A 12,354-nucleotide genomic window follows, 5' to 3' on the forward strand; every position below is an offset into this window, starting at 1 on the left:
TTTTGGTCTAGATTAAAACTTGATTGATCTTTACTCAAAAGTTGGCTCACATTACCTTTGAAAAGTTTGTTTCTCTCTAAGTGTTTTCTTATCTTTCTTCAGGACATTTCTAAGATGAAGGCAGTTGGAAAATATTTTTCCAAATATTGATGTGGTAAAAGATTTTTATGTTGATTATAAGGCCATTGAAACATTGAGATCTTTAAAGCATGAAGTTAGGGTAAATAATCCAGACACAGAAGCACCCCTTAGTAAGGATTCATCTCACAATACCAGGCTGTCAGAACAGTTCTCTACCATGTGCCAAGAAAGCTTTAAGGAAACTTCTTAGTATAGGACAAAGAGATAAGATTTTCTGATCTGAGCTAACTTGGCAGAAGTGTGAAGAAATACATTTGTTTTACACAGTACTCAGCCTCAGGTATTTTGTAAGAGTATCACACAATTAAGACTAATATAGAATCATTCACTTGGCCCCTTTTCCCAGTCCTGGCTACCACTGCCCTAAGTCACTAGAAGAACCAAAGACAAATACAAGTCAGTATGATCTGAGCCTAAGAGTGTTCTCTCTACATTGCAGGTTGATTCAAAGGATCATGGATGTCGTATGTATTCTGGACACATTGTTGATAAAAATTAAGCACTTACTGCACCACTCTTTTCAGAGTGACCTGATATCAGTGAGAATGTCAGGCTTGGTTTAGAACAACTGGTATTCCAAGAGACACAATTATAGTCATGTGTCTTTAGTTCTAACATTTATTTTAGTCGCCTTAGTATTTTACAAAACGGACAATATCTATATATGTATCCTTCCCCAAAATTGATTGGCTCAATTTTCCAGGCAATTTTTAATGTCAATTTTGTCAATGAAAAAAAATGAAGAGTTCACACTTTCCTCACAATAGTTTGTAGCTCACCACAGACATCCTTGATTGATTTGTTTCTCAGTGTATATCCTGCTAAAGAAGAACCTACCAGGACAGGGAGTCACGTGACCCAGAGTGTTAGCTAGAGAGTACAAGAACAAAATGTGTCTCCAGATAGGAGGTGTGAAAGTGACTTTCCAAATTATAAACTGTGTTTTTTATTCTATTAAGATTTGGGTAGAAATTATGGAGGAACTCTAATCCAACACACAGTGAACTCTGAACAGTACTCATTGGTCAAAGCTGAAGGTAGCATCCATGCATTATGCTGGAGATACTAGTTTAAAAGCTAGAGAAAGCCCAGGAAGGCTCTGGTTGTTTAGCTCACAGAAAACTAGGCTACGATGCAGAAGGCATTGGGTTCAATCCTCAGCACTGCATTCCTTGGGGAGTTGGTACACAGTCTTGTAATCCTAGCACTGTAGAGAGGAATGCATGGTGAGCAGTCTGAGGCATTTTCTGGTCAGCCCAGGTTGTGACATAAGACCCTGTCTGAGAAGAGTAAAACAGCCACCAGAAACAACAAAACCCAAAACAACCCAGAAAAATTAAAATCTTTCTGCTGCTTGTCAGAAAAATGGGAGACTCTACATCAGAAAACATGGTGGATGGGTGTCATCATTGGGTTTACTTCAACATGGCTTATTCTAGAGAAATACTTTAGTGCTATAGATGCTATTAGTGTAAGTCCAAAGAGCCACACATCTCAACGCTCGTGTCCACTAAGTTATTAATATGGTCTCATTATTTTGACCGTACTTCTTTTCAAGATGAGCTACACTTTATGTCTGAAGGCTACTTCCTCTCACTGGTGCTGTTCCCATGTTGGCTAATAGGAGTGTATAGGGAGCCTATACACTCAATGGATATATATATATATATATATATATATATATATATACACACACTATCAAACAATATGATTTCATGTCACTATTTTTAATATGCCTATGAATGAGGGAATATCTATGAGTTGACATCCACTTCAGATTGTTGCTGTTAAAGGCAAGTAGGGCTGTGTATTTGTCAGAACTGGACTGTGGATAGTAAAGTGTGTAGTGTAGAAACTCGACTTTGTTGAGGAAGAATGAGCAGGAGAGGTGTACACACTCAGACCTAGTGAAGGCTGTGCCCTGCTCTGGGACTACTCTTAGTTCAGGCTTCACAGAGAGAGTGTTGGTGACAGTTGTCACCTAGAAAGTGGTGTGCACAGACACATCCATTAAATCACCAAATCACTAGACTTCTTGTCTTGTTCATTGAGTTTGAAGGCTTATCCAGAATATATCAATTGAAAGGAAATGCCCTCTGTCCACACTGTAATATAACAGCCTTGTTAGAATGGCTTGGAGTCTGAATCACTGTGGGGTCATTGTATGCTAAACATTGCTATGAAAATGGAGGCATTGGAACTAACCAAACTTCCTCTTAACACTCCTTTTGGGGAAAATGGTCCGTATATAAATTAGGAACTGAAAAAAGTAGAACATCCATTCCGGTTCTGAGTTTTTTCTCTTAGGGTAATTATGTCACAGTGGCATAAAGACAGCCTCTTCCCTACTTCTCTGTCTGAGTGTGGTATTATACAATCTTCACAGATTGTGCAACACCATGTTTAGGTGAAAAATGAAAAGAACAACCACTGATTACTGTCTTGCTGATTTTTCTCTCAGTCAGCAAACACCACAGAACACTCCTGTAGACTTACTGCTACTCTTTAAGGCTCTATGTTCATTACTTTCTGAGATTCATCAGGCTTAATGTAAGTGCTTGGGCAATAGAGTGTCATAGTGCCAACAGTGATGTACCTAGTAGTTGCGTAAGTCTCACTAGGTTTACATGGATCTTAATGGCTGTCTCACACACTGAGTCCCATTGCTTCTCTGTCAATACTATGTCATTCCCATGAACTGAGACCTTACCATGCCATACTTGTGTTAAATGGACCCTGATGTTGTGATATTCCAGAAGTAATTCTCTGTATCAGATGAGTGTGATTGAAAGTCACTATTGAGATCAAAGTTATACACAGAACAGTTGTTAGTTTTTCTGGGTTTTGTTCATTTTTAAAATTCAACTGTGCTGACCCCTCTTTTTTTGTGAATGCATTCCAGTTAGTGCTATCTTAACAAAGCTGAGGTGTAGGCCCACCAACTCCTCGAGGGTCAAAACTGAAACATCACCTGTGGATGTGGCAGCAAAGGCCTGTGGCCTTGATAAAGGTACTGTTGATATTCAATAATTAGTTTGATTTATTAATAGTCATTGGTGGTAACACTTGTATTACTCACTTTCCTGTTGCTGTGATAATACAGTAGGATGAAAAGCAGCTTATAGAAGAAAGATTTTGTCCCATTAAGATCACACAGGGATCAATGTCAATGATGGTAGTGAAAGTCATGGCAGCAAGCAGCCTGAGAGACCATGTTTTAATGACAAACAGAAAACAGCCACCTGGAAGTTGGGTGAGGCTGTGAATTCTTAAAGCCTGTCCACAGTGGTGTGGGTTCGCCAGTGATGTTCCACTTCCTAAACATTTCACAACTTTTCCAAACAGCATCAACTCCCAGGGCACAAGGTTTCCATTATAGGAGCCTATGACTTCCCCAGTACATTGTGCTTCTGGCTTCTGTAGGCTTATGAGCATATTATAATGCAAAATGCATTAAGCTCATTTGAAAACTTCTCCACAGGTGCCAAGCCTCAATTGATACATACACAGCATAACTCCTTCACCTAAGGTTCAGGGAACATCAAGGAAGACTGCATAGAAACGTTGTCAAAACCAGGAGAGCAGGAAATCTGCTCCCACAAAAATGACAGGGAAGCTTCACCAAATGATAGCTCAACAGTATGGTTGCCTACACAAGACGTGAAGTAGATACAATACCAATAGACATGCTAACACGGAAGAGGAGAATCTCACTGAGCCCTGCCCCTAGGGAAAGAAGTGTAGACAACTGGAGAATACTGAGAACAGGAGAAACAGTCTTCTTCAGAGATGAACTCCTCCCCCTCCCCCAACCCCGTTATCCAACAGTGAGTGATCAACCCTGAGTCATATACATACAAGTCACATCACATAGGTTACTGAACAGGTCACACTCACATATTCATTCTGAGAAGTCCCATGTTCAACCACGAACTGGAAAGAGAGAGAATGAACAGGAGTTAGGGTGAGACTAAGGGCTCTTCAAACCCTGTTGTCAGTAACATCCTTCAGCAAGGCTGTCCCCTAAAGGTTCCATGACCTACCTCATCAGAGCCACCATCTAAGGACCAGATGTATCTGAACATATAGGGGACATTTCTTTTTCAAAGGTTATTGTGCATGCCTTTAGAAAACAAATGGAAAAACTTCATTTGCTATGTAAGATCACTTTTTCACTAGGAACGATTTCTTCCTGTATCTTTATATCCTTCTTGCTGGTTAAGTGACTAGCTCAGTTAATAAAGTGCTTGCATTCAAGCATACACACTTTCCCATAATTTGACCAATAGCTCAAGGAAGCAGGGACATATTTCGAGGCAGCTGTAATATAAGAGAGTGGATTTTCTATGTTTAAGAGTACTAGACATTTAAACAAATAATGGTAACCTAACCAGTCTTTTATAGTTCATTTTATTCAAGCAGGGTCTTCTGACTAGTCAGGTGGTTGGGAGTTCCTGAAGAGTGACAGTGATTTTACTTTAACAAGTGGATGCTGAATATGCACTCAGGCCAACACAGGAATTAATTTATAGTTTTATCTGTTGCTGAGCAACAAAAGTCTTTTTTAAAGTATTACAATGAATACCTTTGGGATAAACAAGGATATATCTGAGAACAGTAGCTTGAGAATTGACTCTAGGTTTTTTGTGAATCTGTAAAGTATGCTGGGGGCAAGGTCAACAGTAGTACATATCACTAACAGCCGTTTTAAGCACTTACACCACATATGTTATGTTCACTAAATTACTCAGGAACGATACAGATATGTGTACTGAATGCTTTCTTACTGATGGTGGATATTCCCTGGATGGAACTGGAGAGGCCTGATGATGAATAGACCCTAGGTCAGAATGTTGCCAAGGAGGGAGGCAGGTGTGTGGCCCTGAGGCTGAGGTTGCAAACTGCTGACCTGTGCTTATGTTTAGGCTATGAGAACCTTCACCATTGTACAAGAGTACCTCTTCTGTACTAATTTCCCTGTTGCTGAACAACTAGAGATTCAGGGGGCAGATGATCAAAATTCTCAGCCTTAATGTGATTTGGGGTGACTGAACCTCGACATCCACCTTACAAAAGGAATACAGAGCATGACCCAGCAAAGAAAACCTAGCAGGAGACAAAAACAATGTGTGGTGGTTATTATTTAAAATGTAAAAATGTCAGTATCTTGCACTCATCAATAAGGTATTATGTATCAACGAGTAAATAATTTAGCGTCATTACATCATGTGCCTGATACTACATTAATTTTCCTTGAACATGTATACATTTACAAGATCACAATTCTATATGCTAGGGCCATAGTATTTATAGTACATATAGTAATATGATTCAGTGACTAAGTGTATATTTCTTACAGTTCTTGGGACCTGAGTTGCCATTTATCAGATCAATATGAAGGCAGAGGGAGAGAATCAACTCCACATCCTGTTCTTTGACCCCCGATAGATGCTACATAGCATGCATTCTTACATAGACACTGTGTATGTGTGCATTCACACACAGTAATGAATGAGCAATGTCAAAACATAAGATCATGGTAAAGGAATACAGAATCTGTGTATGTTGATCTGTAGTGGCTGAAACAGGTTAGGAGGAATCTAGAAAGACTTGAAATCTGCCAGAAAAAGGGATAGAACTCTCATTTATCACAACCTTTATCCATTGTTGACCCAATCCAAGGTGGATTATTTCACAGGGGTTTTAGACTCCTATTTGGGAGAATAACATTTCGTTCTCATTTCTCTTGAGGTCTTGCATTGCTCTCCTTTTTTGGAGCTGTGAGAAGGGTCTTGCAGTGCTTCAACTGTATTTGTTAACTATATGCACCTAGGCAAGGCATATAGACTCAATCCATATGTCTCTGTCACTGCCAACATAAAAACCCTTGCTCATGACAAGTGATGTCATGAGCTGAAAGTTCTTCCTGTCCCCCTAGATTTGAATGAGGAAGATCAAATGAAGAGTTTAGGAAAAGAGGCAACAGTACCATGGGTCTCAGGAGAAGAGGTAGCACGAGCATTGACTCGGGTAAGATGGCCTTTCCTTTTTTTATTCTCAGATAAAAAGGTTACTTTCATGATACAATTTCTAGTGTAGATGAAAACATGTGTAAGAAGTTGACAGTCTATGGTATAGGAGAAGTTCCTGCTTCTTCTACAACTGTCCTCTTGTCTTTCTGCCAGGGATCTCCCAAGGCTAACACAGCTGGGTTTAGTTTCCCCAGATACTGATATGGCAGAAGATTTCTATGTCCATTAAGGGACATTGAGGCAGAGACACCTTTATAGGAGGAAGTTAGAGTAGATAATTGGGCTGCAGAGGCACTCCTTACAAGGGATTCATCTCACAGCACCAGGCTGTCATAATGCTTCTCTACCATGTTTCAAAGTAGCTCTGAGGGAAGTCTTAGCAGGGGACAAAGGGATTAAGTTTGCCAGATCTGGGCTAAATGGGCAAAAGTGTAAAAAATACTTATTTTCTTCACATAGTACCCAGCCTCAGGTGTTTTATAAGAATGTCACACAACAGACTAATATCAAATCTTTGACTTGGCTATTCTTCCCAATCCTGTTTACCACTAACCTGAGACACTGAACAAACTATAGACCTGTGCAAACATAATTCATTATGATCTGGGCCTAAGAGTGTTTTCTCTAAATTTCAGGTCCCGTCTCGAAGGAGAAGATTCAGTATGTATTCTAGAATGGTTGTGTTAGGACACACTGTAGATAAGAACTGTGCACTTCCTCATTGTCGTTGTCTAGTTCTCCACTCTGTATTGGTTTATAAACATATTTATTTCCATTGTAAAAAATCTTCATGCTTCCCTCTCCCATTTCCCTACAGCTCTCCCCACTGTCCCACCCATCCAAGTCTGTATGCTTCTCACTCTCTCCTTAGAAAACAGGAAAAAAAAGAAATAAAACACAGAAAAAGCACAACAAACACACACTCTGTCTCTCTCTCTTTCATACACATACACACACAGTATAGAAATACAGAATCAGAAACCATAATATACAAAATATACAAAAATATTAGTTAAGATAGAACATTGAAATACGAGACAAAAACAATCTATAAAAATGTTAGTTAGGTTGTTATTTGTTGGCTCTACTGTTGGACACAGGATGTACCAGAAATGTGGTTTATATACCCAGTGAGAATCCACTTGAGAAAACTCATGTTTCCTTTGTGAGTGGGTGTCAGTTGCAGACAGCTTCTTGGTTAGCAATGGGAGCCCATGTCTACTCCCCCTCATGGCGTGTGGACTCGTCTGGCTTGAACCTATGGATGCTGCCACCAGCTCTGTTGGGTCTTGTTGGTTTCTCATTCTTTTCAAAGCAACCTAATGGCAATGAGATTGTGGATTTGGGTAAATCAACAACTCATATCTGAAGAGACACATGATGATCATGTGTATGTCCTTCCCTCATTCACCTTAATGGCCTTGGGATTTCCTGTATCAAAACATGTCTTTATATGTTTTCTCCCAAAAGATATTCCAGTTACCCATGTTAATTTTGTCAATGAAAAATATCAGAGACCATGCTTTACCTGTATCACTTAGTTAGTAGCTCATCACAGCAATGTCTGGTGGATTCAATTCTCAGTAGACCCTGCTACAGAAGCCCCACCCAGGACAGGAGGTGAGTGTCCAGGTGGACAGCTAGGGAGTACAAGATCAAAATGTGTTCCCTGATATCTGGTATAAAAGTGACATTTTTAGTTATTAACTTATCTCCCCATGGAGACAGGAGCTGTCATTTCACAAGGACACATTCAGCTTTCCAGCTTGTCCTCAGAAATACTGCTGCCTATAGAGAATGAGAGCAGTTCCTTATCTGCTTTAGTGATCAGAGACCTCAGGTAGCAGCTGGGGATCAGGTGACAGTCATTCACAGCTGGGAAAGACAGAAGGCTGGTTTTTGTGGTTTTGTTTGTGTTTTTGCTCTGTCATTGGAATACCAGACTTTGACTCAGGGGTCTCTGGGTTTGATATTTAAGAGTGCATAAAGTGTGATGGGTGTACCTAGGTTTGTTAACCTAGCACTCTAGCAGGGGATCCTTGGTTATCAGGAACTCAATCTCATCTTCAGTCGATGGCCTTTCCCAGCCATATGAGCCCATAAGACAATGCCTGAAAGACCCACTGAGAGGAGCTGGCCACGAGAAGTTGTGGGGGAGGAATGCCACATGCCATGGTCCCTTACACTACTTCTTTGGGAGGAATGGTGACTTTCTGTAGCAGGGATTGAAAATGGTTTTGTTTGTCAGCGACTTTGTCACAGTGACATTAGTAGGTAACTAGTACAGTGCCTTCATGTCAATTCATGTCAGAAGTGGGAGGTGTAGTAAAGGTGTCGTAATGCCTTTCTGTGTAGGTCATACTGCTGTGTCTGTGAACTGTAAAAGTCACATGGTATACATAGTGAAAGAAACAACCATATCTCCTTTCCAGAAGCCATCCAAATATGGTCTGTGGTTCTAACCATCACCATCCAGCTGATTCTCTGACATCAGCAAACACCATATAGGACCTTTGTGGCATCAGTGTTTGCTGTTAGAGGCTTTTTCTTCATTTGCCTTTTCAGCTTCCTTAGGGTTAATGTGCGTTGCTAGGAAACTGTAATGTTATACGTCAAGATTCAGAACTGTACAATTGCACAGATTTCAATGTGTTCACATGGTTCTCAGAGTGAAGTGATGTTGGCCATCTCACACTCACACTGCTCTGTCGATACTGTCCCATCCATGTGAACAGAGACCTCACCTACACTACACAAATGACCATGCCATATCTCTATTAAGTGCTCACTGATTTCCATGAGTTTCCAGAGGTGACATTCTGAATCAGACAAGTGTGTTTGCAAGTCAGTAATGAGATCAAATGTTAAACACAGAAGAATTGTTAGTCTCTTGTTTGTCTCTAATGAATCCCGTGGACCTAAATGTTTTTGTTGTGTGTGCATTCCAGTCACTGCTATGCTGAAAAAATGTGGGATTCGCTGGACCGTTTCATTTACGCATGACATAGCACCTGCGCCTTCAGCAGTGACAATACCATCGACAATAACAGGACCATCGGCAGGGACACTACCAGAAAATAAAGCCGGTACTGTAGAAATTCAATAACTACAGCTATTATCAGTAGTTGTAGATTATACTGTATCCACACTATAAAACAAACGAAGATATCTTGCAGTAGTTTTCAAATGGGAATTGTTCATTTCCCTAGCCCACTAGTAGAACTAGAAAACCACATTTAAACGCCTTTTTTGGTTCTGATTACATGATAAGGAACCCAAGGAAAGCTGAGCTGGTTCTTGTGTGAGGCAGTGTGGCGACAAGCACTCTGTGTGAGTCACTCTCTCATCTAGCTCTCTTTCAGACTTAGGTGGCAGTGATGAAATGTCAGACTCATCTTGTCATACCTTTCTGAAGTACAAAGACCCTGTTTTTTGTAGATCATGGCATCCTGGTTGGATGCAGTGTAAGGGCCTTCTGCATGGATAGAAGCTATGATGCAACTCTTATGGGGTCACTCTGTCTGTTGTTTTCCTCCTTGCTACGACCTAAGAAGTAGCACTGAAGGAAGGAAGTGTTTTCTGCCATGTTTGAATCCCTGGCACTGTCAGGAACAGTGTGGGTGGCCTTGTTTGTAGGGACCACTTTGTCCCTTTGCATCCACACTGAGGAGGAAACGCAGTAAGCAGAAGTGGGCCTGGGCTCCAGAACCTGAAGGTTGGCCCTTCATAACCTGCTGACTGAGCATAGGCCCCAGACCTTAAAGTTTCCACTCCCTCCTGGGGTAGCATCAGGTGCAGACCCAAACCACGACACACAGAGATATGTAGATTGCACATGTCATGTCCTATAATGTGGAGCCTAGGTAGAAATCTAAGGAACCTCTTTCCTGTCATCTTTCCACAAAGGAAGACAGTAAATTCCAAGTAGAAAGAAATGACTATGTTGTATGGTCAGGAATTCGGTGTTTTTTAAAAATGTATGTTAGTAAACCAGAGCCCATTTTCTCTGCTGCCTTGTCCTCCAATTGCTTTTATTAATAATTATTTTAGTTCTTTCTTTCATGCCACGAGTACGGGAAACATGCTTATGGACAGAAACTCTATTTTGACAAAGGTCAAGTCAGAATGAACATATATCACATAAACAAAGTCTGTGGAATCTTAAAACAATTATTGTCTAGAGGCATGGAAACAGAGGCATGGAAAAACTTGTGTGTTGTATAAAAATCTCCCCAAAGATAACCCAATTGCTCAACCCAATTTTCAGCCAATTTGTAAATGAACAAAAATGAGAGACCATGCTTTCCCTACATCATTTAGCCCAAGCTCATCATGGCCGTGGATGGTGGAGTCATTTCTCAGCGTGCCCTGCTACAGACGAGCCAACCCTCATTAAGGTGGATAGATAATTGTGTTCCCAGACATATGGCATAAAAGTGACATTCCTAGTTAAAATTTCCATCTATCAACTCATCAAGACATGGGTAGTCAATATAGAAGAATCCTAGCTCTTTATAATAAACCCCAAACAAGCCTGGCCTATGGAGAACTCAAGGAACACTACAGCTGCTCCAGTGCTAGAACCTGAAGTTAGCTTCTACATATCTGGCTGCAGATATTCACAACTGGGAAAGACAGAGGGAGCACAGATGTGCTGGGTTTCCTCTTTGTTTTTAGCTCAAACGGTCACGAACAAGGTTTGATGCTCAATACTGGAGAAACAAGAGTGTTGGCATGTAGGTTTGTAGTCCTAGTATTCCAGAAGGGATGCAAGGTAGTTGACTTTAATGTCTACTTCAGTCTTAGGCATTTCCCGACCAGCCTGGGCTGTGCCATGAGACAGTGCCTAAAAACATTAATTATTATTACCACACACCCCCACCCCCACCAGCACCACACCATTACCACCACCACCACCATAATTTCATCAACAACAGCAAATAAAGGGAAAAGCTCACCTGTTCCTCGCCATGCCATTCTGAAAACAGGACATTCAACATCAGAAACATAGTGCATATGTATCATAATTTGGTTTCCCTTTAACATGGCTGAATCCCAAAGGAACTGGTAAAATGCTTTAACATAATTAGAAACTTCCCATGACTCTGAAACCTACATACTGGTGTAGGGATGCTATCCACTAAGAGCTCCAGTCAACACTGGTCTCAGTCATTCTTTTATCTTTTCCAGATGAATCAGACTCTGTCCCTCAAAGTACTTGCCCTCACTTCTGGTTAGTTGCCATATTGACTGATGAGTGAGAATGCAGGGAATCTATGCACTCAGTGGATTATCCAGTCAGCACTGGATATGATCATTTCTAAAATGGCTGGGGCTCAGGGTATGTCTGTCTGTGTGTCCAGGCCAAGGAGGTTTTTAGTTGAGAGAGGCAGGACTGTGTGTACCCTGCCATTGGATGGCCTGTGGAGAAGAGAGTTTGAGAGTGCTAACTGGACTTTATTGAGGAAGCAGTGACTAGATGTTGTAGTTAGGGCATCTTTTGCTGCCATAAAATATCATGTCCAAAAAGCAAGTTGAGGAGGAAAGGGCTTATTTGGCATACTCTTCCAGATCATACATAGTGCACCATTGGAGGAAGTCAGGACAGGAACTCAGGCAGGGCTGGAACATGGAGGCAGGAGCTGATGCAGAGGCTGCTTCTGGCATAACCAGGATGACTAGGCCAGGAATGGCTCCGCCCACCATGTCTGCCCCCTTCCCCACCATTGATCACTAATTGAGGCTCCTCCTCCTCTGATAATTCTGACTTATGTCAAGTTGACACACAAAAGCAGCCAGTATACCAGACAAGGTGCGAACCTAGGGTTATTGAAGCGTCTGCTCCTTGTTTGTTGTGTTCAGGCCTCTCAGACAGTCTTGAGGGCAGTTGTCACCAACAGTGTGTATGCACAGGTGCAGTGGATTAAGTCCTCTTTGTCTGGTGTCTTAAGCAGGGTGTGCCAACTGAAGGGAAGGGACTTTATTTTTTCCAGCTCTCTCATGATAGCTAATTTAGAATATTCATTTACGTTTCTAGACTCATTAACCTTACTGTGTGTGCTTAGGAAATTGTAGTGTCATATCATTAAGAATGCAGAACCAAGGAATAACCCACATTTCACTGTGTTTACATGACTCCTAAAGCGATTTGTGTGCTCATCACCCTACTATACTACCCTTC

At 41.1% G+C, this 12,354-nt stretch overlaps 1 protein-coding gene across 1 annotated transcript in view; it reads left to right on the plus strand.

Moving 5' to 3' along the window:
• The window catches only part of LOC143439381 (uncharacterized), a 52,014-nt gene that overhangs the window by 25,608 nt on the left and 14,052 nt on the right, over positions 1–12,354 (plus strand). The window contains exons 15-19 of the mRNA XM_076925710.1: positions 581–605; positions 3,044–3,151; positions 6,080–6,171; positions 6,809–6,833; positions 9,122–9,259. Of these exons, the coding sequence (XP_076781825.1) occupies positions 581–605; positions 3,044–3,151; positions 6,080–6,171; positions 6,809–6,833; positions 9,122–9,259 (388 nt within the window). The remainder of the gene's footprint in view (positions 1–580; positions 606–3,043; positions 3,152–6,079; positions 6,172–6,808; positions 6,834–9,121; positions 9,260–12,354) is intronic.

The sequence above is a fragment of the Arvicanthis niloticus genome, chromosome 26 (genome assembly GCF_011762505.2).
Source record: "Arvicanthis niloticus isolate mArvNil1 chromosome 26, mArvNil1.pat.X, whole genome shotgun sequence".
NCBI lineage: Eukaryota > Metazoa > Chordata > Mammalia > Rodentia > Muridae > Arvicanthis > Arvicanthis niloticus.